Source organism: Plecotus auritus (genome assembly GCF_963455305.1).
Source record: "Plecotus auritus genome assembly, chromosome: 8".
NCBI lineage: Eukaryota > Metazoa > Chordata > Mammalia > Chiroptera > Vespertilionidae > Plecotus > Plecotus auritus.
Window position 1 is genome coordinate 61,946,378 of NC_137782.1, and position 27,302 is coordinate 61,973,679.

General features: G+C 47.7%; 2 protein-coding genes and 1 pseudogene across 4 annotated transcripts in view; 1 reads left to right on the plus strand and 2 right to left on the minus strand.

Moving 5' to 3' along the window:
* PIGU (phosphatidylinositol glycan anchor biosynthesis class U) overlaps positions 1-15,006 on the plus strand; it is a 105,896-nt gene extending 90,890 nt beyond the window's left edge. For both annotated transcript variants that reach the window (XM_080685024.1, XM_080685025.1), the window contains 2 exons: positions 2,077-2,219; positions 14,575-15,006. In XM_080685024.1, the coding sequence (XP_080541150.1) occupies positions 2,077-2,219; positions 14,575-14,688 (257 nt within the window). In that variant the 3' untranslated portion in view covers positions 14,689-15,006. The remainder of the gene's footprint in view (positions 1-2,076; positions 2,220-14,574) is intronic.
* LOC308255821 (large ribosomal subunit protein eL8-like) lies at positions 9,986-10,763 on the minus strand (annotated as a pseudogene). The gene has a single exon. The product of its transcript is annotated as a large ribosomal subunit protein eL8-like (transcript).
* Positions 15,007-15,194: 188 nt separating the features above from the next.
* Positions 15,195-16,872, minus strand: MAP1LC3A (microtubule associated protein 1 light chain 3 alpha). Its single transcript, XM_080685026.1, has 5 exons — positions 16,560-16,872; positions 16,211-16,266; positions 16,019-16,125; positions 15,613-15,782; positions 15,195-15,351 (listed from the first exon to the last, which is right to left on the minus strand). The coding sequence occupies exons 1-4, from the start codon at positions 16,597-16,599 to the stop codon at positions 15,620-15,622; spliced, it is 366 nt and encodes a 121-aa protein (XP_080541152.1). The 5' UTR covers positions 16,600-16,872; the 3' UTR covers positions 15,195-15,351; positions 15,613-15,619.
* Between the last annotated feature and the right edge of the window lie 10,430 nt (positions 16,873-27,302).

Genomic DNA, 27,302 nt, shown 5'->3' on the forward strand with positions numbered 1-27,302 from the left:
GATATTTTTCCATTGATTTTTTTTTTTTTAGGGAGAGTGGAAGAGAGAGGGAAAGACAGAGAGAAATATCGATGTGAGAGAAACACATCGATTGGTTTGCCTCTGACCAGGGCCAGGGCCCGAGGAGCCTGCAACGAAGGTACATGCCCTTGATCGGGATCGAACCGGGACCCTTTGGTCTGCAGGCCAACACTCTATCCACTGAGCCAAACCGGCTAGGGCTTTTTTGTGTTTTTTTAAGGTATTCTTTTTTTTTTTTTAATTGATTTCAGAGAGAAAGGGAGCGGGAGAGAGAAATAGAAACAACAGTGATGAAAGAGAAACATCAATTGGCTGCCTCCTGCATGGCCCACACTGGGGCTTGCACCCACAACCCGAGCATGTGCCCTGACCAGTAATCAAACCGTGACCTCTTGGTTCATAGGTCGATGCTCAACCACTGAGCCACTCCGGCTGGGCAAGGTATTCTTTTAATTAATTTATTTTAAATATTTCTTAGTTCACTTAAAAATACAATAAAGTGTAAAGAAAGAAAAAAAATTAGCATATAATTTTACTTTCAGAGTTCCCCTTTTGAATTAGAAGGGGGAAAAAAGCACTGTGTAGTAGGCAGAATAATGCCCCCTTCTCACCTCCCACAACGATGTTCACATCATAATCCCCCAAACCTGTGATTATATCACCTTCCATTGGCCAAAAGACCTTCAGGTGGGAGAGTATTCTGGAATGTCCAGGTGGGCCCAATGTAATCAGGTGGGAGCCAGGGGTATATGGGAAATCTCTGAACCTTCCTCTCCGTATGCTGAGAATCCACAACTGCTCTAAAAACTAAAGTCTGTTTTTTGTTTGTTTGTTTTAATCCTCCCCCGAGGATATCTTTTCCATTTATTTCTAGAGTGAGTTGAAGGGAAGGGGAGAGAGAAAGAGAAAAATCTATGTGAGGGACACATCGATTGGTTCCCTCCTGCATGCACCCGTACCCCTACGGGGCTGGGGAACCTGCAACTCTTCGGTCCATGGGCCAATACTCTAACCACTGAGAAAAACCGTCCAGGACTAAAGTCTGTTTTTTTAAAGAAGTGGTGAGGGAGTCAGGAGAGGAGTTCAGAGTGATGCAATGTGAGAAGGACTTAATTCGACATTGCTGGTTGAAGATGGAAGGGGTCATGAGCCAAGCACGCAGGCGGCCTCTACCCACTACACAGCCAAGCAAGCGGATTTTCCCCTAGAGCCTCCAGAGGGAATGCAGCCCTGAAGGTACCTTGTTTTTTAGCCTGTGAGACCCATTTTGGACTTCTGGCCTCTGGATCTGTGAGATAGTAAGTTATATTGTTTAAGCCACTAAGTTTGTGGTAATTTGTTATAGCAGAATAGAAAACACACAGTAACCCGTCTGTGCCAGGTTTTCCTGTTCAATCCACGTAACACTCCTATGAAATTGGCATTTTAGTCCTGTTTTAGAGATGGGGAAGCTGAGACTCAGAGGAGCTTGCTGACAAAGCAGGAATTTTAACCAAGGTCTCTCAAGCAAAGGCAAGTCTGTGCCCCACTGTCACGCTGCCCTCCCCTCCAGCTGAAGGCACCTGCCTGCCTGGCCTCGGGCCGCCTCGCTGTGTAGCAGGCCTCCCTGGAGCTTCATGGAGAGCTTCTCCTCAGTGGGATTCCGCATTCCCTCTGGGGGTGGTGTGATGTTGGGGGAGGTGTCAAAAAGAGGTGTTTAAATCATCTAAGGAAGAGTGAGGGACATTTGAAGAGCAAGACAGGAGACCTAAAACATGAATTAAGCAGAATGGAAGATGTGTTTCTAGGACCCTCTGAGATTGGGGTAGAGAGCATATCTTGCTGCCCAGAGGCACAGGAGGAGGTACAGAGTCAAAATCAAGGACCTCCCATTGGCTTTGGGCACAGGGAACCATGACTCAAGGTTAGCACCCAGTGCCTCTGAGTAGCAAGGGAAGTGGGTTGTTCTGCACTGGGCTGCAGCAGGCTCGCCCTGGCTCTCCCTGGGCCTCTCCATCCTGCAGGGCCATCACAGAGAATCAGCACTGGACTCATTGTGACCATCTGTCTTTGCAGTCCTGCGGAACATCTTTGTCCTCGGCTGCATCATTATTGTCTGCTCCCTGCTCTTCCCTGTCCTGTGGCACCTCTGGATTTACGCAGGAAGTGCCAACTCCAATTTCTTTTATGCCATCACACTGACCTTCAACGTTGGTCAGGTAAGAGTTAAGGGTGGCATGGAACAGGGATTCATTTTGTATTCTCAGACATTTGACCTAAGCTGTGGGTTCTGCAAACTAGGGGTTTGGATGTGAATGAGGGGACAGTTCCTCCCCTCAAGTAGCTCATTGTCTGGTAGAGAAGATTGGGACATGAGAGCAACAGGAAAATTGCATCTGCTAACATTTATTGGGCTTCATGCTGAGCCATTGCCTCGTTGAATTCTCACAGCAAGCCTGTGGCATAGTGTTGCCCCTATTTTATACATGGGAATCAAGCTCTGGCCGGTTTGGCTCAGTGGGTGGATCGTCAGCCTGCAGACCGAAGGGTCCTGGGTTCAATTCTGGTCAAGGGCACATACCTCGGTTGCAGGCTCCTTCCCGGCCTGGGTCCTGGTTGGGGCACGTGCAGAAGGCAACCAGTCGATGGGTTTGTCTCACATTGATATTTCTCTCTGTCTTGCCCTCTCTCTTCCACTCTCTTTAAAAATCAGTGGAGAAGTATCCTTGGATGAAGATTTTAAAAATCAAACAAAAAACAACAAATGGGAATCAAGGCTCATGAAGGTTGCCTCTTGCCCAAGGTCACTGGAGGAGCCAAGAACAAAATGGAGGGAAGGCTTGGTTTCTGAGACCACACTCTTTCTGTAACAGTGCCTGGGCTGCATGGCACCGAGTGAATGCACCGTGTGAGGGTGGGGAGGGCAGGAGCAGGGGGAGGAGAGGCTCTGGGGACAGCAGGAGCAAAGACAGGTACCTGAGGAATGGTTGGGTCTACCTACTGGGTGAGTCTGAAGTGCAAATTGCACGGCTGGGAGTAGCAGGAGAGGAGGCCATGGGGTCACTAAATGAGAAGTACCAGCGAGGAGCCCGCCCTCCCTGACCCAGGGCAAGCCTCCCCCTTGTGCTGTAGAGCAGTGGTTTGCAGCAGCAGAATCACTGGGGGGCGGGGGGAGCTTGTTAATCTGTATTAAATTATGTAGTTATATCTGACTGTTACCATTACATGGCTTTGATTGTCAGTAAAATAAGCAGATTTTCTAATCCCACTTCCACAGATGTTGACTCAGTAGATGTGGAAAACGGTCAGAAATTTGAAGTTTTCACAAGCTCTTCCAGAGATTCTGTTTCAGGTGGATGAGCAAACACCTCCAAAGGTCCCTGTCCGTTGTGCTGCATCCTCTCGGGACAGCTCTGTCCTCATCATGGAGGTCCTGTGGGATCCGTTGTGCCGTTTACCATTTAATTTGCCATTGGCACAGCCAGGCGTTTCCTGTGCATAATGGGCTGGAAGGGAAGCAGGGCTAGCTGGGGAGCCTATGATGGCACTGAATAACCCCAGGGGGAGGCTTGCCTCCAAGGTTAGCTGCTGGGAAGAAAGGAGGGAGTTTGGGTTTTTGCTGTGAGTGATGGGCCTGGTATTTCCTGCATGGACATTTCTGGGCAATTAATGTCCAGCCCAGCTATTTATCTTGATTTGTGAACAACAGGAAGAGTGATGAAGGGCCTGTGGCCTGGGTGGGAGCAGGCCTGTCATACAGCAGTTATTGATGGTGGGTGCTCAGCACCTTCTACCTATATCCTGCAGGATTCGACTTAGTGTCTCGGAGGAATCTGGAGGGCTGTTCTGGCTCTTCGGTCTTTCTAAAATCCCCTTCCTTTTCTTTTTAAAGTGATGACTGGCATGTGAGGGCATTGGGCCTGCCCTGGGACGCTGGGAGCTTGGTGAGCGCCACTGAAATAGTCCCCAGCTTGTTGTCCAGTCATGAGTGTCAGGTGTGGGCCAGGGGTGGGATTGCAGTGATGAAGAAGCATCTGTGGAACCTGCCAGATAACAGCTTTCTATGTGCTGCCTTTGGCACCTTTATGAAGCAAGGGTCTCTGTAAATGGCATGGAGATCTCGGCAAGTGGTCAAGTGCCATTAAAGGCAAGAGGAACTGAATTGTTGGGACAGGAGGATGGGACTGGGGGTGGAAAGCAAAGGCTGGGTAGATGGAGTGTGTTAATGACTCAGCTACAGTGAAAAACCAGGCTGAATTTTTGGCATTGCCTTTTACCTTTTTTAAAAAAATTTTTTTTTCAATATATTTTTATTGATTTCAGAGAGGAAGTGAGAGGGAGAGAGAGATATAGAAACATCAATGATGAGAGAGAATCATTGATCAGCTACCTCCTGCACGCCCCTCACTAGGGATCGAGCCCGCAACCTGGGCATGTGCCCTTGACTAGAATTGAACCTGGGACCCTTCAGTCCACAGGCCGATCCTCTATCCACTGAGCCAAACCAGCTAGTGCTAAAATGTGTTTTTAATCATACAAATACATGAATTTAATCAAATAATATATGAATTCATTATTGCTAGGGAAAAGAAGTCAACATAGAAACATATAGAATGAAAATTGGAGATCCGCCTGGGCCTTATCCCTTGTCCCGTGCAGCTGTGATCACTGGGGTCAGTCTGGTGTGTGTCTGCAGACATCCCCTGTGCATACATACATACGCACACACAAGAGCTTTTTTGTTTTCATAAAGAAATCACATCCTGCACTGCTGTTTTTCACTTAGTGATCTGATCTCGCGATAATTTTTTAATGGCTCCGATATCCCATGGTTAGGATGTACCATGATGTATCCTGATGGACATTGAGGTTGCTTCTGATTATTTTGCTATAAATGGAAGAGTTGTTTTGCGTATCCCTTTGCATACTCTTGTATAGGCATGCCAGTATTTTCTTAGGATAGATTCCAGGGTGTGGAATTTGCTGAAGCAGAGGGCATATACATTGTACATTTGGCCAGATATTGCCAATTTGCCCTTCAGACAGGTCAGACCAACCTCCAGGCTTCCCAACAGTGGTCCAAGGGACTGTAAGCTGTGGTTTGTTCAAGCACAGCCAGCACAATGTGTCATCGGCCTCCTAGGATCTGGGCTCTGGCTCTGAGCCAGAGACAACTCTGTGGGGTCAGATGCTTCCGGGACTGCTGGCTTGGGGCTTTGTGGCTGCCACCACCAGATCACTAAAGGGGCTGGTCAGATGGGGGCCCTTATTCACCAAGGCAGGCACTCAAGTCATATTGCTGTCTGGGAGCATTGGCTGAGGTAAAAGAGCAGCCCTTGTCATGAAGGTTATACTTACCCCTGCCCTCGCACCTGTTGGTAGTCACAGGGTTTAAATCTGAGACATTCGGAATTTTAGTATGAGTTAAATGTCACCTCCTCAAAGAGGCCTTTCATGAGGTTCCCCTGCCCCGCTGTCTTTCTTAGCCCCCTTCATAGCACTTACCCAATCTATAACTAGATTATTTATTCTTCTCTCTCTGCCTGTGAGCTTCATAAAGGCAGAGATTGGCCTGTCCTACCCATTGCAGGGTCCCCAGCTACCAGTGCTTGGTACAGAGCATTGTTTAGCAAATATTTGTTGAATGAATGAACCAAAGATAGCCAGGGGGAACATCGTGTGATTAATGGCCAAATGTGCAGAGTAAGCACTGGAGGAATCTAGAGGGAGCAGATACCTTTCCTGTTGTGAGTGGTCAAGGGAGGCCACAGGGAATGAGTAGGAACTGGACCTTACAGACTCAGAGAGTGAGAGGGGAAGGGGAGATCACCTAGGCGGTGGGCAGGAGGGAGCCAAGTCACCCCCAGTGGCTAAGGTCAGTGGGTGGCTGCTCTGCCCACAACCCTTCTCCAGCTTCTGCCAGAACCTGGTCTCTGGCCAGTGAAGCCCCAGCAATGTCCTCCATAGCACCAGGCTCCTCTGCTTCAGTCTGACCTGTAGTCAGTGTTGCCATTGAAAAGTATGACATTCAGGGACGTGTTCCAGTCCCAAAGCTAGCTCTTCTCAGCTCTCCTATCTGGGACGGTGCCAGAGTTACTGGTCCTCCTTCTCCTCTCCCTGGGCAAGACAGATCAGAGCTATCCTGAGAACTGGATGAGTGTGGATTTTCAGCAGGCATCCAGAGCCAGGCCGTCATTGCTGAATCAGGAGCTGAATATAGGGAACATCTTGGCCTGTAGATTTTAAGCCCTGCTCTGTTAGAGTTGGTCAGTGGATACCCTATAATAGAACAAATTATTGGTATATTATTAGTTTCACCAGCAGGTAAACCACTAGTGACCTTGGCCCACATCCTTCCCCCTGGGGCCAGTAAGTGTTTTTCAGCATGTGGCACGGATCATTAGCTAATTGTGCCTCAGAGTCAGTGACCAGGAAATGACAACACCCGTCCATAGAGGGAAGCGTGTGTGTGTGTGTGTGTGTGTGTGTACACTGAGATAGATTGGATGATTGAGGTCCCCCTCCACTTCCTTACTGTGTGACCTTCAGCAAATGATTGAATTTCTCTGGGTGGCAGTTTTCTCCCACCTCTCAGGGTGTTGAAAGAATTGGACATGTAATGTGTGGTCCTATTGCCATTATTCATATGTCGACATGGGAAATAGCACAAACTTCCTTTTCAAATACCCACAGCAATTTCCTAGGAAACCATTCAGACCCAGAAACTGAGGGAAACAGAACAGTCCCCCCTCCTCTTTGTTTCTGAACCTGTTCTTCTGCAGGTCAGGACCTGCAAAAGACGGGTCATCAAGGATGACATATAAACAAAAATGAATGCATTTTAATTTAGCTTTTTTGTCTTTTTTCTTTTTTTTAGGTGACTTTGAGAGAACATTTATTAAGGCAGGAGACAGTGAGACAAGGAAGGGCTTAGCATAGAAGAAGCAATAGGAGAGCCTAGGTGGGGCTGCTTTGGCTCACTGGGAAGTCAGAGGAAAGGGGGCTTTAGGGACAGGTTCCGGGGGTTAGCCCTGGATGAGCTGCCGCTGCCAATTGCTCCCCTGTTTGCAAGCCTCATAGGGTCCCCCAGAGTTTAGGAGATGCATGCCAGGGGGCGGGGCCAGGGGAGTGAGGGAAGAAGGGGGAAGGAAATGGCATGGTTGTGTTCCCCAGAGGGGTTATGCACCAAATTTAGCTTTTTTAAAACGAGTAAAATAAGATGTCCCACTCACCCTGATTCAACTTAAAATCAGGAAACAGGGAGTCTTTCCCCCAAATTATAATAGGGATTCATGTTTAAAGAGAGCTTGCTAGAGGCCAGGCTCCTACGATCTCTCATCTTCTGGATCATGTGCTTTTGTGGCCTGGACCTTTCCCTGTGCTTTGCATCTACTCATGAGCACATGGAGAAAGAGGTGTGTGTGTGTTATTGTTGGCATCACAATGAAGTATGACTTTTTGTCCTTTTAATAAAATGCCTTGGTGACCTGTGTTCGTACATGAGAGAGGAAGATCCTTTTTGAGTCCCGAGTGTGTGGACTCATCACACCTGACGTAACTACTCCTCTACTGACAGCCCTTTAAGTTGTTTTATTTGATTTTATTAGGATAAGGAATTCACTTAATTCACCTTTGAGGGAGGCACTGTTGTTATTCCCTGACACAAATGAAGAAGCTGAGGCTTGGAAGTCACAAAACTCCAAAGAGGGGCCCTTATTCATGCCCTTGTTCATCACGTCCTCCCTGTAGACTGCAGATTCCACTGGGGCAGCCCCCTGGTCTCTCTCTTTCACCACGGTATCCCCAGCACCAAGAATATTCAGTGACTGTTTATTGATGAATGAATGGAGTGAGCAGGGATTAGAAACCACATTTTATGACCAGTGATCTCTCAATTTTGTATATCCTAACCTCCCAGTTCCAGTCTGATTTGGTCCAAGCTGGGCCTGTGGCAAGTTCTGCTGGATTCTTAGGGGTGCCCCCATGCATTTAGAGCTCCCTTCCCCTCCTGCCTCTGTAGCAGGCCCTGAGAGCCCCACTCCTGCTCTGTCACACCCTGCCCATCCCTTCCAGCAGGGTCTGGAACATGCTTGGAGCTGCTGCCGCCTCACATGGGAGGCTGCCCTGGCGCTGCTCTGTGCTTTAGACCCTGTAGGTCCTGGGCTGGCCCTGTTTTCTGTCTCCAGGAAGCCCTGGAATCTGGGCACCAACCCACTGGCACATTGGGCCCTGCTTAGCACTTGCTTATTCACTTCAGGACAAATGAGACCCCAGTCCTGTCTCCTGGAACTGCCTCTGGTTTCATTCTGGGGAGTGGCAATGTGAGGGGACATGTGGGAAGATCCGCAGTGTTGGGTGGTATGTAGCCCCCACTGTGACCAGATGGCGGCCCATTCCAGGCTTATTCCTGTGGGTTGTGTGGTGGAGGGTACCTGTGGCCCAGGCTGAGCCCTTGTCCAGCTGGCTGTGCATATTTACTTTGATTTCCTCCTCCAGTGGCATTTACCAAGGTCTTCATTCCTTTGTCCCTCTCATCATCAGACCTTAGGTCAGTGCTCAGCATCCCAAGCTTGTCTCTCACAAGCTTTCATATCCTACCCCCACAGCCAGAATGTCAGGAAAAGCCTGGGTTAAATGCATGGGGGCACGGCCAGCCAGAAGGCCTGGGCTTAGGAACCCCTAATTCCAGTAATTCCCAGCCCATCTGGCTCGCTGGCCTTAGACAAGTCACAGAGCTCCGTGAGCCTGATTTACTTATTTGCAAGTATGAATTAGGTTCCTACTGTGCACCACTCTACTAGGGGTGAACTAGACATAGTCCTGCTTCTAAGGAGCCCACAGTCTGTGGGAGAGAAAGAAAAGGAAATAGGCAGGACTGGGGTAGCCGGGTAGTGCTATGAACAAGACAAACAGCTCAGAGCTGGGCAGTTAGGAAGCTCTGGAGGGAGGCCTCTCTAAGAGGAGTCCTGAGATGGGATGTGTGCGGGGCGGGGCGGGGGGGAGAAGGGAGCTCTTAGGCCTGGTGAGTGCCACCTGATAGGAACGAGGCCATTTCAGGTCAGCAGTGTCAGAGCCATCTGGCCTCCTGGGCCTCACTGTGCTGAGGACCAGGCTGAGCTTCTGGTTTTAAGCTGAGGACAACTGTGATAAGATTCACGCTCTGAAAACCTCACTCTGCCAGGAAGGGAAGAGAGGTGAGGGCTGTAAGCTGGAACCGGAGCCCAGGCAGGAGGCTGTTTCAACCTGGGGCAAGGGGGTGGTTGCCTGAGTTTCCTCAGCCTAGAGGGTGGTTGTGAGGGGTTGTGAGGGGTTGGGTGGGGAAAGCTTTATTCAGTTGGAAAGTGCCACGTAGAAAATGATTGCCACAGGAAGCAGTTTTCTGACTCTCTAGATCTTGCTTCCACCTTTTCCGTGTTGTTCACATCTTAAGTTACCATGACACATTTGTCAAAACCAAGAAACTGACCCTGGTCCATTATGACTAAGTAAACTCCAGACATGAAGTAGAGTTCCCAGTTTTCCCTGTCATGGCTCCTAGGGTCCAGTCAAAGGCACCACATTACACTTAGTTGTCAAGTCTCCCTGTGTCCTCTGCTCGCTTTCCTCATTTCTCATGACCTGGACAATCTTGAGGAGCATTGGCCAGGGAGCCTGTCGGGTGTCCCCACTTCCAGTTTGGCTGATGCTTTTTCATCATGGGACCAGGTGTGGGGTTTCTGGAACACTCAGGCAGTAGTTCATGCTGTTACCCTTCATCGTCTGGTTACCACTGTTTCCAGTCTCCTCTAGGGGAAGTTGCCGTTTTCCCTGCACTGCTCTGTTCTTTGGGAGTGAGTCACCAAGCCTAGCCCACCCTCAGGGGCAGGGGGTGATAGTGGGCAAGAATTAAGCTCTACTTTCTGGAAGGGGGATTATCTACATATTTTATTTATTTAGGTTGGAGAAGAATTTTTATTTTATGTACAAAAAACTCCATAGTGCACACTTAGCTCAGCTTAGTGGCCAGTTCTTTGGCCTTTTCCAGCTTGGCAATGCGAGCCACCGACTTTGGACCCAGGACATTGCCTCCCCAGTGGCGGCGGATCTCACCATATCTGTCCTGTAATTGGTCTGGATAGCCTACACCATCTTAGCCAGAGCTGCCTTGTCTTCCGAGTTTACCTGCGTGAAGGCAACAGTGGTGCAGGTCTTCCTGTGGACGAGACACCCAGCCTGGCCTTCCCCTTGCTCATGCAGTAGGGAACCCCATCTGCCAGCACAGGGAGGGCAGGAAGACCACCAGCTGGATGGGATCCACATTGTGTGTAGTCACCACCAGCTGGGCCTTCTGGTTCCCCACCAGGGTGGTGACAGTGTTAACCCCTGCTCAAAGGACAGGTGGCCTCTTGGTGGGGACACCCCTTTTTGCCAGCGGCGTTTTTCTCAGCCTGAGCCAACAACCTCTTCTTCTCTTCCTTTGTCTCTGGTCTGTACTTGTGGGCCAGCTTCAGCAGCTGAGTAGCAGTTTGGCGGTCCAGGGCCTAGGTGAGCTGGTTAATGGCAGGAGGCACTTTCAGATGCTCATAGAGAATAGCCCTTTGCTGCTGCAGCCGAATGTAGGTAGTGGGGCCATTTGACAAAGCAGGTGAGATCCCTTTTGGGCTTGATGTCCTGTCCAATGCCATAATTCTTGGGCCTTTTCTCAAACGGGGATTGACCACCTTCTTGGCCTTCTGCTTCTTCATGACAGCAGGGGCCAGTGCCACCTTCTTCCCCTTAGGCATCTTGGGTGGCGAGAGGAAAGAGTTCATATATTATTATAATTACTAGAGGCCTGGCACACGAATTTGTGCACAGGTGGGGTCTTTTGGGGTTGGCCTGCGGGGATCGGGCCAAAACCCACAGTCCAACGCAGCCTGCCGCTCCTGCCTGCCACTCCCACTCATCCCGGCCCTGCTGCGCCTGCCTTGGGCTCGCACCCAGTCAGTCCCGATTGGGAGAGGCTCGCGCTGCAGCGGCACTTGCTAGCCCTGAGCCCTGCAACTCGTGCCTGTCCCGAGTGGAGGGTGCCGGGACACAGTGCAGTGGGACGCCCTTGCTGGCCAGGATCTGATTCTGTCCCACTGACCTTCATGCCGGTTGTCAGGAGCCACCTGGAAGCCGCTTTTATATGCTTTCTTCCTTGCTGAGCATCTAGGGAGGGGAAGCGGCCACAGTGCCTGAGGCCGGCTTCCAGGAGGCTGGCAGTGCTGCCGGGATCAATCATGCCAGCCAGGCCAGTCCGTTGGTGCCTAGCCAGTTCTCCCAAGATTGGACCTGCAGGACTACTGAGAGAGTGAGTGGCTGCCGCTGGGCCAGTGGGCCACCAGGACAGGTCGGTCAGCTGAGCAGCGCTCCCACTGTGGAAGCGCACTGGCGACCAGGGGGCAGCTCCTGCATTGTGCGTCTGCCCCCTGGTGGTCAGAGTGCATCATAGCGACCAGTCATTAGGTCATTCGGTCACTTAGGCTTTTATATATATAACTTTTTCATATATTTTTATTGATTTCAGAGAGGAAGACCGAGAGAGATAGAAACATCAATGATGAGAGTGGATCATTGATCGGCTGCCTCCTGCACGCCCCATACTGGGACCCAGCCTGCAACTCAAGCATGTGCCCTTGACCAGGATCGAACCCTGGGACCCTTCAGTCCGCAGGCTAATGCTCTATCCACTGAGCCAAACCAGCTAGGGCTTATTTTTAATTCTCCTGCAAGGATATCAAAAGGAATTTCCCACCATTTGTGTATTATTCAATTATGTATTGGATGATTGTTATTTTTATCAACATAATACATGCACCTAATTTACAAAGTTAAGGCTTTTTTTAAAAAAAATATATTTTATTGATATTTTACAGAGAGGAAGGGAGAGGGATAGAGAGCTAGAAACATCAATGAGAGAGAAACATCGATCAGCTGCCTCCTGCACACCTCCCACTGGGGATGTGCCCGCAACCAAGGTACATGCCCTTGACCGGAATCGAACCCGGGACCCTTCAGTCCACAGGCCGACGCTCTATCCACTGAGCCAAACTGGTTTCGGCCAAAGTTAAGGCTTTTAAGGAAAAATAATAACTCCCTAAAGTCTTACAGCTATTTATTTGTTCAGGAACTTCTGGATAACATGCTTACTCTGTTTGTATTTCTTGGTTCTTTTCTCTTTAACATTTGAACTATATGAAATTGACAATATTCAACTGTTTCTGAGCTGCAAAATGGCAATTTCATATGGTTCAACCTAATACCTAGTATTTTGACTTCCTATTACTTGTCCAGCTGATTATGTGACATTGGAGTTGGCTCATTTCTTTTGTGAATTGTGACTTTGCACTTGCCCCTCATCTGACCTGGCTTGGGGATCAGACCCCACCAGCTCTGCCACAGCTACAGGCTTCCCCAGACCAGGAACCTTGTGCCTGTGTAAGACAGGGGCTGTCGGATGTGAGGTCAGTGTTTGCTGTGATACCTGCCCCCATAGGGCAGCTGTGGTGCAAGGCCTTGAGGGCTTCCTGGACTTTGTCTGCTCTACTAGTACCCACAGTGCCTGAGTTCTGTGCCCTCTGCATACTGGTGCATGGCCCTGCAGGTCACGGCCATGAGTCCAGCTGTCCCTGTATCGTTTTAGACCAACTATTGAACCCCTTGTGCCTTAATTTTCATCATCCTTCTAGACAGGCTCCAGTGGTGTCCTTATCCTAAAGCCATCGCTGGTATTGGCCCTGAGCCCCTCCTCCAGGTCACTCTGTGCTCTCCTTCCTGTCCACAGTGTGAGAGAGGCTGCCCAGGATTGGGGTCTCAGGGTCAGGGGCCGAGATCCCAGGCTCAGCTCAACCTCTGATCTGCTCCAAGACCCTAGCCGGGTGCTCCCCCTGCTCTGGGTTTCTGTCTGCCCATCTGTGCCAAGAGGTGGTTGGTGCTGATAGTCTGAGAGGCCTCTGAGTGCCTGAGAACTGGTGGTGTCTGCACTGGTGAGCCCCTCTCCTCATTCTTCCATGGGGCTGGCCCTGCTCCTCCTGCTCCAGGCACTGGAGATCTTGGGAGCTTGGGCCAAATGGATTGTAAGACTGTAGGTCCAGCATGTGGGGACCTTGGCAAATCCCAGTTCTGCTCTGGGCCTCTGAGAGGGATGGTGGGCTGCACGTCTAGGGCTCTTCTGATTCCGTGGTTCAACAGGAAAGACAGAGAGCTGGGTGCACATACCATTGTGCCCAGTGCAGGGAGGGAGGAGCACTCGTCAGACGTCACAGAAACGAATGTAAAACTGCAATTTGGATGAGTTTATGCTGCCAAATAGAGTTAATGGGGCCAAGATTCAGTCTGGGGCATATGGGTGAGCTTCTCTGAGGAAGATCTTCCTGAAGTCTGAAGGGGGGCAAGCAGGGGTTGACTAGATGAAAGTGGAGAGAGCATTCCAGTCAGAGGAAACAGCCAAGATCCTGCAATGGAAGGGGAGAGGCCAGTGTGGCTGGAGCAGAGTGAGGTGGGACAGGGGAGAGCGTGAGGCATGTACACAACAGGGACCAGGTACAAGGCCTCAGAGCCCCAGGGAGCGTGATCTTCACCCTACTAGCTAGCCATAGGAAGCCTTTAGAGCAGTGGTTCTCAACCTTCCTAATGCCGCGACCCTTTAATACAGTTCCTCATGTTGTGGTGACCCCCAACCATAAAATTATTTTTGTTGCTGCTTCATAACTGTAATTTTGCTACTGTTAATGAATCGTAATGTAAATATCTGTGTTTTCCGATGGTCTTAGGCGACCCTGCTAGCAGTTTTCAACCGCTGCTTTAGAGCCTAAGACCATCGGAAAACACAGATATTTACATTATGATTCATTAACAGTAGCAAAATTAGTTATGAAGTAGCAACGAAAATAATTTTATGGTTGGGGGTCACCACAACATGAGGAACTGTATTAAGGGGTCGCTGCATTAGGAAGGTTGAGAACCACTGCTGTAGAGGGTCTTAACATGACCAGATTTGTTTTGAAAAGCAAACTCTGGCTGTCAGGGAAAATGGACTGAGGGAAGGGGAGGTGTGAGATTAGGAAGCCCAGAGATGGGACTGCTGTTTGATGACAGTGGCTTTGTCCAGGGTGGCAACTGTTAAGATGGGTAGAAATGGGTGGATTTGAGAGCTTAGGAGGTAGAACTGACAGTACTTGGTGGCTGTGTATATGGGAGAAGTATCAGGTGATCCTGTGGCTGGAGCACCTGGAAGATGTGAGGCCTGGGTTCCCAGTGGGAGAAACTGGTTTGAGAGGGAGCCTGGCTAGGGTGCATCCAAGAGGCCTGTGGGTACCCACGAGGTGAGGTCTGGCTGCAGAAGTACCAGTCTGGAGTTCAGAGGCCAGGGCTTGAGAAGGAGCTGTAGGCAATGGTGGAGGGCGGGAGGGGGCTATACGGGCACTTCTAAGGTGCCAGTGAGACCTTGCAGGGTCAAGTGTAGATCCTGAGGTGGTAGGGTCTCCCCAACACCTGCCTAGCTCCTCAGGGGCCCAAGGTTTACGGGGAGGTACCTCGAAGCTTCTCACAGTCTCTCCTCTCCCCCCACAGATCCTGCTGATTTCTGATTACTTCTATGCCTTCCTGCGGCGAGAGTACTACCTCACTCATGGTCTCTACTTGACGGCCAAGGACGGCACAGAGGCCATGCTTGTGCTCAAGTAGGCCTGCCTGGGCACAGGGCTGCATGGACTTCAGGGGGTGGACAGGCCAAAAGCTGGGCCAAGCCCTCTAGCCAGAATTGCCAGCAGGCAAGTCCTCAGGCAGATGAGGTTCAAGTCCAGGGTCACAATCTTGGCACCAGAGGAGAGCCAAGGCTGGCAGCAAGGCCTGTGGGGCTTTGCCAGGCGCACCTCCACTTGGACCCACAGTTTTTGGCTCTGCGCGTAAAGGAGCCCCCTCCCAGACAGGAAAGGGGAGGAAGCAGGTGAGCAGGGTTTGTTAGGTTGTTGACTTAATAAATTTTTTTTGGTATGAAGTCTACCCTGGGCCCACACTGCACTCCTGGAAGGTGTGGGCCCCTCATACTACCATGTATACTACACAAGGGTGTGGATTTCCAGAATGAACCCTAAGTCCACAGAACAAGTTGTGCACTGGTGAGCCGAGAATGGCGTGGGACAGGCCACCAGCAGCCCTCCCCACTCCCCAAGCAGCTGGAGGCAAAGGGCCAGACAGGCCTGAGTAATCTTTATTCTGCAGAGGGACAGTGACCACAGATCCATACACCATGTCAAGACAGGTGAGCCAGGGGCCAGTCCTTCAAGGGTGGGTGGTTCCAGGCAGGAAGCAGAGCCTCGGGTGGGGGAGGGGCAGACAGGCAGGGGCCTAAAGTAAAAAAGACAAACCAGACAGAGCAGGGGTGGTGCGGGCTGCTCCCCACCATCCCCCAGCCAGCACCCAGAGGGGCAGCCCTAACATGACAGGCCCAGGATCCACACAGGGCAGATTCGGAGTGGTTGGTATCCCCTAAGGGGTAGCATCCCTGCCCGGCCCCCCAGGGGCAGAGGAAGCTCAGTTCAGGAGCCAAGAGCTCCCTGGGCAGGGCCTGACATGGCCTCCCACTCCCCTTCCAACCCCTCCCCCTACTGCTGGCTCAGAAGCCGAAGGTTTCCTGGGAGGCGTAGACCATGTAGAGGAAGCCATCGTCATCCTTCTCCTGCTCATAGATGTCCGCGATGGGCGTGGACACGCTCACCATGCTGTGCTGGTTCACCAGCAGGAAGAAGGCCTGCGTGGGGTTCAGCTGCAGGCGGCGCCTGACGTGGACAGGAGGGCAAGCCCACAGTGAGGGGCTTGGCTGCCAGGCGGGCGTAGCCCCGACTCCCTCCCCAAAATGATTCCCTGACTCCACTTCACACCCATCCCTGACCTTGAACTTTCCCATCCTCCCAGAAAAGGGACCCAATGCCCCATCCTATGCCCACTCCCACTCAGGACCTAGCCCAACCCCAGCAGGATTCAAGTCCCCCTCTGAGGATTGCTGCCCACGCACCGGATTATCTTGACCAACTCGCTCATGTTGACATGGTCCGGGACCAGGAACTTGGTCTTGTCCAGGACTGGCAGCTGCTTCTCACCCTTGTAGCGCTCTATAATCACCTGGGAACAGGGTAGGGCGTGGCCGCGTGAGCTCGGGGCGGGCCCGGGGCGGGGCCTGGGACCAGGCGGGGATGGTGGGACTCACCGGGATCTTGCTGGGGTGCTGGTCGCGGATCTGCTGCACCTCCTTACAGCGGTCGGCTGCGGAAGGAGGTCAGGCGGTGAGGCTGGATTTGGGTCCTCCGTGCCGTTTTCCCCGTCTGTTCTCGAGGGGCGGCCCGGCCCCAAAGCCCCCCGCCCCCCGGGCCGTCTGGCAGGCTAGGACACAGGACAGGGTTGGGAGGGCCAGGCCAGAATCTGCCTCCGAGCTTGGGGTCCGGCTGGAAGCTGACGTCACAGGACTGACGTCACCTTCGGCTGGAGGTTGGGTCGCGCCCCCAACTCCCCAACCCCCAACCCCTCCCCAGATTCGCACATCGCCCACCAGGCCTCACCGAAGCTCCGCCGCTGCTTGAAAGGCCGGTCCGAGGGCATCTCGCGGGCCCGGCGGGGCGCGCAGGCCGGGACTCCGGGGCGGGGAGGTGGCTGCGGTACTGGGGCTCGGGGGCTCCACACCTCGCGCTCAAGGGCTCTGGGGCTCACGCTGAGCCCAGCGTCGGAGGCTCCGGGAGGTAACTCGCTCGGGTGACGTCAGGTCACAACATTCCTTAAAGGGGAGGCCGGCGCACTGCTCCCATTGGGCCGACGCAAAACCCGCCCGCCGGGACCTTGACGTCAGGGCGCAAAGAGCCTGGATTCCCCGCCCGCACCAGGAAGGGGCGGCGGCTCCCAGGGGCGTCACAGTCGCGTGACGTCATGGCCTGCGTGGCCCCTCTGTCCCAGGCCGGGGCTGGGCAGAGACTGGAAAGCTAGGAGGCTGTCGTGGGAGCGGAGTCAGCGCTTCGCAGTGGGGAAATCACGGGTCAGGCTGCAACTCAGCATCCTCTCTTCCCTCTGTCACTACCATCTGACAGCGCACACCCAGTCTGTTAGTTCCAGGGACAGTATGAGGTGCTGAGGGTTAGAGAAGGGAAAAGGTGGGTGGGCGAGATCAAAGCATGAAAGAGCAAGTCACTAAAAAGGAACAGAGCTTTTAAAAGAAATACCTAGAATTGAAAAATAGAGCCATTGACATTCAAGTCTCAATAAGGCAGGCAAGCAGATTGCACACAGCAGAAGAGAATCTCTGAACTGGAGAATAATCAAACAATTAACTAGAGAAACAAGGTGATGAAACGTAAAAGAGGAAGTGAGTGGAAAGGTAAAGTGAGAACTCACATGTCCAATCAGAATTCCAAAAGAGAAAGAGACTATTGTAGAGGCAGTTCCTTAAGAAGAGTTTCCAAAATTGATTGAAGACCAGGATCCTCACATAAAATCCAGAGCAGGATAAATGAAACTAAAATAAGCACCTAGGCATTTTGCAGTGAATTTGCAGAACTTGAAAGATGAGACATTAGATGGGAAAATGGTGAGCAGCTAAACTGGTAAACATGTAAGTCATCTAAACAAGCACTTAATTAGAACATGAATAGTGATGATTAATTTGTGGAGTGCAAACAAGGAGCATGAAACAATAACAGGTAAGACTGGCAAGGGTAATCAGAGCTCAGGTGTTCTAAGAAGCTTGGTTTATTTGAGAGGAGGAAGAGGAGGAGAATGATAATTGCCCAGCTTTCTACAGTCAAGCATGTATTTCAGACACTTAAGAGGAATCACTAAAAGAATAGAAAGTATGATTTCTAAGACAGAAAAGAGAAAAAGTTAGTAAAGGGTATTAAAATATAATGGCAGGCAGAAAAGAAGAAAAAGGAAGCAAAGTAAAAAGACTGGTATATAAATGGTGCCAAACCAGAGGTCGGAAATGTTTTACATTCATCTATTAAAACAGAGATGATCGCCCTAACCAGTTTGGCTCAGTGGATAGAGCATCAGTCTGCGGACTAAGGGGTCCCAGGTTCGATTCTGGTCAAGGGCATGTACCTTGGTTGTGGGCACATCCCCAGTAGGGGGTGTGCAGGAGGCAGCTAATCGATGTTTCTAACTCTCTAACCCTCTCCCTTCATCTCTGTAAAAAATCAAAAATATATTAAAAACAAACAAACAAAAAAAACAGAGATGATCAAGTTGATGAAGAAAAATAAAATGCAGCTCTATGCCATTTACCAGAGGACATTTAAGACCTTAGGGCACCAAAAGTTAAAAAAAAAAAAAAAGTAAGTATAGCCCTGACTGGTTTGGCTCAGTGGATAGAGAGTCGGCCTGCGGACTGAAGGGTCCCAGGTTCGATTCCGGTCAAGGGCATGTACCTTGGTTGTTGGCACATCCCCAGTAGGGGATGTGCAGGAGGCAGCTGATCAATGTTTCTCTCTCATCGATGTTTCTAACTCTCTATCCCCCTCCCTTCCTCTCTGTAAAAAATCAATAAAATATATATATTAAAAAAAGTATACTTGAGTATACTTGAGAAAAACTAACCAAAAGATATCTATAGGAAAATCAGACAAGATAGGCTTTAAGGCAAAAGTCATTATTAGGGATAAAGTAGGGTCACCAGTCCAGCCGGCTTAGCTCAGTGGTTGAGTGTCAACCTATGAACCAGAGGTCAGGGCACATGCCCGGGTTGTGGGCTTGATCCCCAGTGTGGGGCGTGCGGGAGGCAGCCTATAATGATTTTCTCCCATCGATATTTCTATCTCTCCCTCTTCCTTCCTCTCTGAAATCAATAAAATTTTTAAGAGGGTCACCACAAAATGATGAATTTTCAAGAAAGATGTAACAATTTTAAACTTGTAGAGGTTTTAAAATGGGTTGAAAATGTATAAAGCAAAAGTGACAAGATACAAAGGAAAAGTGTCAAATCCTGTAGCATGGTAGGAGATTTAAGACCTCTTTCAGTAACTGAGAGATGAAACAGCCCCCCAAAATAGATTTTAATGCTATTAATAATCCTGATCAATGGACCCTGACAAAACCATGAACCCAATCCAGTATTTTACTTTCAAGCACACAAGAAACCTTTACAAAAAAAATTGCCTAACTACTGGACCCCAAGACACAGCTCAACAGATATCAATGAATCCATTTCATACAGACCATATTCCCTGATGATAGACACGAGCAAAATAAACTCCAAATGTTTGGACATTTAAACATTCTTCTAAAAAACTTATTACTCAGATAAAATCATATAGAAACTAAAACTGGATCAAATAAAAAATGAGAAACATATAAAAACTCGGGAGGTGGGGCATAATAAGCTGCAATTAGAAAATTGATAACCTTATTAGGTAAGAAGAAATATGGAAAATGAGCAGTGTCAAAGAATTTTTAAAAGGGATAACAGCCCTGGCTCAGTTGGTTGGAGCATTGTCCTGTATACCAAAAAGGTGATGGATTTGATTCCTGGTCAGGGCACATACCCAGGTTGAGGGGTTGATTTCTGGTTAGGGCATATATGGTAAGCAACTGATAAATGTTTCTCTTCTTTCTCTCTCATCAATAAGAAAAAACATGTCCAGGTGAAGATTAAATTTTTTTAATTAAAAAAATGAATAACAGTGTAAAAAAGAAAAAGTGGAGGAAGATAATAATGAAGAGCAGAAATTGATGAAATATAGAACAAAAACACTAGTATGGACCACAAAGCTAGATCTTTGGGAAAAAAAACAATGAAATAAACACTAATTTCAGAAGATACATAACTACGATATATCAGAAATGACAACAATAAGATTATGCACTCCATGCCAGTAAATTTAAAACACAGATGAAATGGACAATTTTCTAGGAAAAGATCATTTGTAAGACTAATGTAAAAAGAAATAGACACATACCTCAAAAACCAACTAGTCCAAACGATTTTCTACGTGAGCTCTCCCAAAATAAAAATTAAAACCTAACCTGCAGCAAACATCATACTTAATGGTAAAACACTATAGTATATGATAAAATGTTAAGCATTATTTTCTTTAAAGCCAGGGACAAACTTTAAAATTTTTTTCACTGAACAAAATGCAGTCTTGTTTGGAAGTCCCTGCCAGAGCACCAAGACAAGGTAAAAGATAGGAGAAAACGATCATTCACAGCCAGACTAAGCAAAGGAATCTACAAACTAAAGGACTGCTAACTAAAAAAGTCTGACAACACGATACCAAGTTTTAGAGGAATATGGGAACTTTTTATACTGCTATGGGAGTGTAAACCATGTTAGCCACATTGGAAAGCAATTTGGCAAAATCTACTCAAGCTGAAGATGCCCGTATCTTATAAACCAGGAATTTCACTTCTGGTGCACATGAGTCCAAGGAAACACAGTTAGGCATGTTTACTGGAGCATTTCCATAATGGCCAAAAACATGGGACCCACCTAAATGTCCAATTAAATGTCTTGTGTATTCCTGTAACAGAACTACACACTGTTACAGTGAAAGGGGGAAAGGAGGAGTTAGCAAACTTTCCCTTTAAAGGGCCAGATAGTAAATATTTTTGGCTTTACAGGCCATATGGTCCCTGGCAACCATTGTTCTACTAGTGTGGAAGCAGCCTTAGACCACTGGAATGGGCATGGCTGTAGCCCAGTCAAGTTATTTCCTAAAACATATTTGGCCTTAGTTTGCTGACTCTTGATCTAGAGCTAAGTGTGTCAATGTGGACATATCTCACAAACCCCAAGTTGTAGGAGACTGAGTGTAATCACAGCCAGTAAGAGCAAACAAAGAACTAGGTCGGCTATGGCCTTGGGGAAGTGGTTACACCTCTCTTTTGTCAGACTAGCCCAGGCTGAGGCTACAGTGGGGGAGGGGGCCATCCCGCAAATCTCAAGGTCTGTGCTCACTCTTCCTCTTACCTGACCAGTCAGCAGGGCTAACACGCCCTCCTCCAGTCCTCTGGTCTCTCTCCTCCCTGCTTCCTTCTCTCCCCCATCTTTTCTGACTGCAAAGGCCTGGCCTTGTCTCTACTTGAAAGTCTAGCAAACATCACAAACTTGACCACCCCCAAATGAACCCATGATCTTCCCCTAACATGTAACCTTCCATGTCCTCATCTGTCATTTTTGACTCCTTTCCCTTACGCCTCCCCGTCCCCCTCATTCAATCCATTCCCAAATCCTATTGGTTCTATATTGAAAATATCTCCAACCCTGGCCAGGTGGTTCCATTGACTGGAGTGTCGTCCCATACACCAAAAGGTTGTGGGTTTGATTCCAAGTGAGGGCACATACCTAGGTTGGGTGTTCAATCCCAGGTCCGGGTACATGTGGGAGGTAATCAATCAATGTTTCTCACATCAATGTTTCTCTCCCTGCCTCTCTCTCTAAAAATCCTATCTAATAAAGAGGGAATAAGCTAATTGACCATCACTCCATCACAAAGATGGCTGCACCCACAGCTGAGGCCAAGTTCCCATAAGGAGCCTTAACAAGCAATCAGCAGGGACCTGAGGCTACGCCCTCCCCCACCCCCATAGGGCTTGACAGAGGACCTCAGGCTGCACCCCCCACGCTGGCACCAGGCCAGGGGACCTCAGGCCGCACCCTCCACCCCAGCACCAAGCCAGGGGACCTGAGGCTGCGCCCCCCTGCCTGGCGGGGCTTGACAGGGGACCTCAAGGTGCACCCCCAGTGCTGGGTCGGGGGAACTCAGGCCGTGCCCCCGCCCATGGGGGACCTGAGGCTGCACGCCCCCCCCCTGCCGATGGGGCTTGACAGGGGACCTGAGGCTGTTCCCTCCTCCCGGTGCCAGGCTGGGAAACCTGAGGCTGCACCCCCCTGCCCCCCACCTGGCGGGGCTTGACGGGGGACTTCAGGCCATGTCCCACACCCAGTGGGGCTTGACAGGGGATCTCAATGTCCCACATCTGGCGGGGCTTGATGGGGGACCTCAAGGCATGCCCCCCCACCCCGGTCTGGGCTGGGGGACCTCAGGCCACGCCCCACGTCCTGGCACCGGGCCAGGGGACCTGAGGCTACGTTCCCTGCCTGGCAGGGCTTGACAAGGGTGGGACTAGCCAGGTCTGGATCTATCCCAATGAGGGGGCGGGGGGGCCAGTCGGGTCTGGGTCTCATGCAATTTTGAGGCGCATGTGGGTGGGCGGGAACTTGACTCTGGGTCCCGTGGTGTGCCCCAGACTCTGACAGGAGGAAGGTTTTCATATACATTTTACTAATTTTCTTTCATCTCTGAGACTTCTATTATAGAGAAAGGGCAAATAGCAATATTAAATTATTTCCTCTAATTAATCCCCTTTTAATGTGCACAAATTTCATGCACCGGGCCACTAGTCAATTTTATAAAAACACACATATCCTTGGGTGAGGATTAAAAAAAATAAATAAGAGCCCTAGCTGGTTTGGCTCAGTGGATAGAGCATCGGCCTGTGGACTAAAGGATCCCAGGTTCAATTCCCACCAAGGGCACATGCCCGGGTTAGGGGCTCGATCCCCGCCCCCCCTCAGTAGGGGGTGTGCAGGAGGCAGCCAACCAATGATTCTCTCTCATCATTGATGTTTCTATCTCTCTCCCTTCCTCTCTGAAATCAATAAAATTATTTAAAGTAAATAAATATTTCCATAAAAAACATTTAAAAGAAAATATCTCCAGAATCTGACCACTTAAACCACTGCCACTCAGGCCAAAGCCGCCACCATCTCTACTATCATCTCCTCACTGGCCTCCTTGCTTTGGCCTTGCCTACTTCAGTCTGGTCTCGCTACACTGACAGAAGACAAGAGTGATCCTGTTGGACCATGCTGTTCCTGCATCCCACCCATTCAGAGCAAAAGTCAAAGGCTAAACAATGACCCATGAAGTCTGGGATCTGCATCCCTGCTGCTCCTCCAGTCACAACATTCACCCTCAATACCCTTGACTTCAGCTGTGCTGGCCTCCTCACTACTTCAGGAACCTGCATGTGCCCCAGGACCTTTCTGTACTTACTGTTCCCTTTGCCTGGGGACATTCTCCCCCAAGATCTCTGGTTGCTCACACTCTCATTTTTAAGATCTCCTCAGGGAGGCCTTCCTGAATGATCTTATTTAATATTGCAGCCCCCATCCCAGTCACTCCATATCCCTCTCCCAGTACCTTGCTCAACTTTTTGTCAGAGCAGCTATGATCTTCTAATAGGCTAAATAAATTTTTAAAGCATTTATTATGAAAAATTTCAATCACACAGAACAATTAAAATAGTTGTTCAACAACCATCCATATACTCATCACTTAATACTTGCTCCATTTGGCCCTAACCGGTTTGGTTCAGTGGATAGAGCGTCGGCCTGGGGACTCAAGGGTCCCGGGTTCGATTCCGGTCAAGGGCATGTACTTTGGTTGTGGGCACATCCCCAGTGGGGGGTGTGCAGGAGGCAGCTGATCGATGTTTCTCTCTCATCGATGTTTCTAACTCTCTTTCCCTCTCCCTTCCTCTCTGCAAAAAGTCAATAAAATATATATTTAAAAAAAAAAAATACTTGCTCCATTTGGTCTATCACCATCTGTCCATCCATCCACCCATCCATCCACACATTTTATCTTTTTGATGCATTTCAGAGTAAGTTGCCATTATGATAGAAACTCTCAATGAAGTGAATACAGAGGGAACATACCTCAACATAATAAAGGCCATATATGAGAAGCCCATAGCTATCATTGTTTAACAGTGAAAAGCTAAAACCTTTTTCTCTTAAGATCAGGAACAAGACAAAGATGCTCACTCACACCACTTTTACTCAACATAGTATTGGAAGTCCTAGTCAGAGCAATTAAGCAAGAAAAAGAAGTAAAAGGCATGCAAATAAGAAAGGATGAAGTAAAACTGTCTCCACCAAAAAACTGTTAGAACTAATAAATTCAGTAAAGTGGCAGGATACAAAAATATATTGCATTAGTAGTTAAGAAAACAATTCCATTTTAACTTGCACTGAAAAGATAAAATACCTAGTAATAAATTGAACAAGGTAGGTGAAAGATCTACACACTGAAAACTAAGGTGTTAATGAAAGAAATTAAAGAAAACACAAACAGCCCTAACCGGTTTGGCTCAGTGGATAGAGCGTCGGCCTGCGGACTGAAGGGTCCCGGGTTCGATTCCGGTCAAGGGCATGTAACTTGGTTGCGGGCACATCCCCAGTAGGAGGTGTGCAAGAGGCAGCTGATCGATGTTTCTCTCTCATCGATGTTTCTGACTATCTATCACTCTTCCTTCCTCTCTGTAAAAAATCAATAAAATATATAAAAAAATAAAAAGAAAAGAAAACACAAACAGAAAGATATCCCGTGCTCATGGAATGGAAGAATATTGTTAAAATGTCTATACTACCCAAAGCAATCTAAAGATTCAATGCAACCCGTATTAAAATTCCAATGGCATTTTTCACATAAATAGAACGAACACATCTAAAATTTGTGTGTAATCACAAAAGACCACAAATAACCAAAGCAGCCTTTAGAAAGAAGAACTAAGTTGGAGGCATCATGCTTCCTGATGTCAAACTATATTACAAAGCTATAACAATCAAAACAGTATGTATTGGCATAAAAACAAACACATAGATCAGTGCAATAGAATAGAGCACAGAAATAAACCCATGAATATATGGTCGATTAATTTATGACAAAGGAGCCAAGAATACACAATTTGGAAAGGACAGTTTCTTCAGTAAATGGTGATAGGAAAACTGGATAGCCATATGCAAAAGAATGAAACTGCACTATTACATTACACCAAGCATGTCAAACTTGGGGCCCACAACGAATATTTTTGCGGCCCAACCAATATAATGGTATGTAAGAAATGTTTTAATAAAAATTTCGTAACTTAATTTTTACAATATTCTGTTATACATAATTTTAATAACCAACTACAACGTACACTAATGACTGATTACTATAATCGTGTTGCATTCATTTCCCTTATGTGTCTTATGCACAGGCTCACCATTTCTCTCCACTAATACTAGCAGCGAATATTTTAGCAGCTGATTGCCACGTCATTAGTCTTGTACTGACTTGTTTGATGTGTGCAACAGGAAATATTTCGCTTTTGGAGAATAAGAAAAATAGGTTTACTTGCGTTATGCTTATTAATTTGTGCAGTTATTCAGTGTCTGATAAGTTAATGTTCACGAAAAAATACCAATTTTTATTAAAATGTTCTATTATTTTATGTTAACAATTACTCATTTATTTCAGCCCTTTGTATCCAGCATGTCTCTATAGAAATAAACCTGTTTCTATGAAAATTGAAGCTTTTGTTTTTTTGTGGCCCATATAAACTTAAACGTTGTTAATTTGGCCCGTGTTAGTCTTTGAGTTTGACATGCTTGCATTACACCATACACAAAAATCAACTCAAAATAATAGACTAAAGACTTGAATGTAAGACCTGAAACCATAAAACTCATAGAAGAAAACAGAGGCAATAAGCTCCTTGACATCAGTTTTGGTATGATTTTTTTTTTATTTGACACCAAAAGCAACGGCAACAAAAGAAAAAACAAAGTGGGACATCAAATTAAAAAGCTTCTGCATAGGCAAAGGAAACCAACAAAATGAAAAGACAACATACTGAATAGAAGAAAATATTTACAAATCATATATCTGATAAAGGGTTAATATCCAAAACATATAAGGAACTTATACAACTCAATAGCACAAAACCCCAAACAATTCAATTTTTAAAATGGGCCCTGGCCGGCTTGGCTCAGTGGATAGAGCGTCGGCCAGCAGATTGAAGAGTTGCGGGTTTGATTCCAGCCAAGGGCACATGCCTGGGCATACAGGAGGCAACTGATCAATGGTTCTCTCTCATCATTAATGTTTCCATTTCTCTCACCCTCTCTCTTCCTCTCTGAAATCAATAAAAATATATTAAAATGGGCAGAGCATCTGAACATTTTTCCAAGGATATACAAATGGCAAATAGGGACATGAAAAGGTGTTCAAATTCACTAATCATCAGTGCAAATCAAAACCATGAGATATTCCAACACCCTTTTTTTATTAAAAACTCTCAGCAAAGTGGGAATAGAGGATCATATCTCAACATAATAATGGCCATATATGACAAACCTGAAGCCAACATCATACTCAACGGGCAAAGCTAAAACTATTTCCCATAAGAACAGGAACAATTCAGTGATGTCTGCTTTCACTTATTCAACACTAGAGGCCCAATGCACGAAATTCATGCAAGGGCCTTGGCCCCAGCCTCCCTGTCCCTGCTGCCACCTTGGCCGGGGGGCCTCTCCTGCCTCTGCCGCGGCCCCCACCCACTGCAGCTTTGTCTGGAAGGACATCCAGTCTAATTAGCATATTATGCTTTTAGTATTATAGATAGTACTAGAAGTCCTAACCACAGTGATCAAACAAGAAGAAAAAATAAAAGGCATCCAAATTGGAAAGGAGAAAATAAAACTATCATTATTCGCAGATGACATGATATTGTACATAGAAAACCCTAAAGATTCCACCAAAAAACTACTAGAGTTAATAGAATTCAGCAATGTAGCCAGATAGAAAATTGAAACCCAGAAATTGATGGCATTTTTACACACCAATAATGAATTCTCAGAAAGAGAAACTAAACAAACAATCCCATTTACCATTGCGACAAAAAAATTTAAGATACTTAATTTAAGATACTTACTAATAAACTTAACCAAGAAGGTAAAAGACTTGTACTCAGAAAACTACATGATGTTGAAAAAAAGAGATAGAGGAAGATATAAACAAGTGGAAGAATATACTGTGTTCATGGATTGGTAGAATTATCATCATTAAAATGTCCATACTACCTAAAGCAATCTACAGATTCAATGCAATCCCTATTAAAATACCAACGGCATATTTCACAGATCTAGAACAAATACTCCAAAAATTTATATGGAACAACAAAAAAAAAGACCCTGAATAGCTGCAGCAATTGAGAAAGAAGAACAAAGTTAACAGATATCCAGCTATACTACAAAGCTACTGTAATCAAAACAGCCTGGTACTGGCACAAGAGCAGGCATATAGATCAATGTAACAGAACAGAGACCCGAGAAATAGACCAAGACATTATGCTCAATATTTGACAAAGGAGGCAAGAACATACAGTGGAGTTAAGACAGTCTCTTCAATAAGTGATGTTGGGGAAATTGGACAGATACATGCAAAAAAATGAAATTAGACCACCAACTTACACCATACACAAGAATA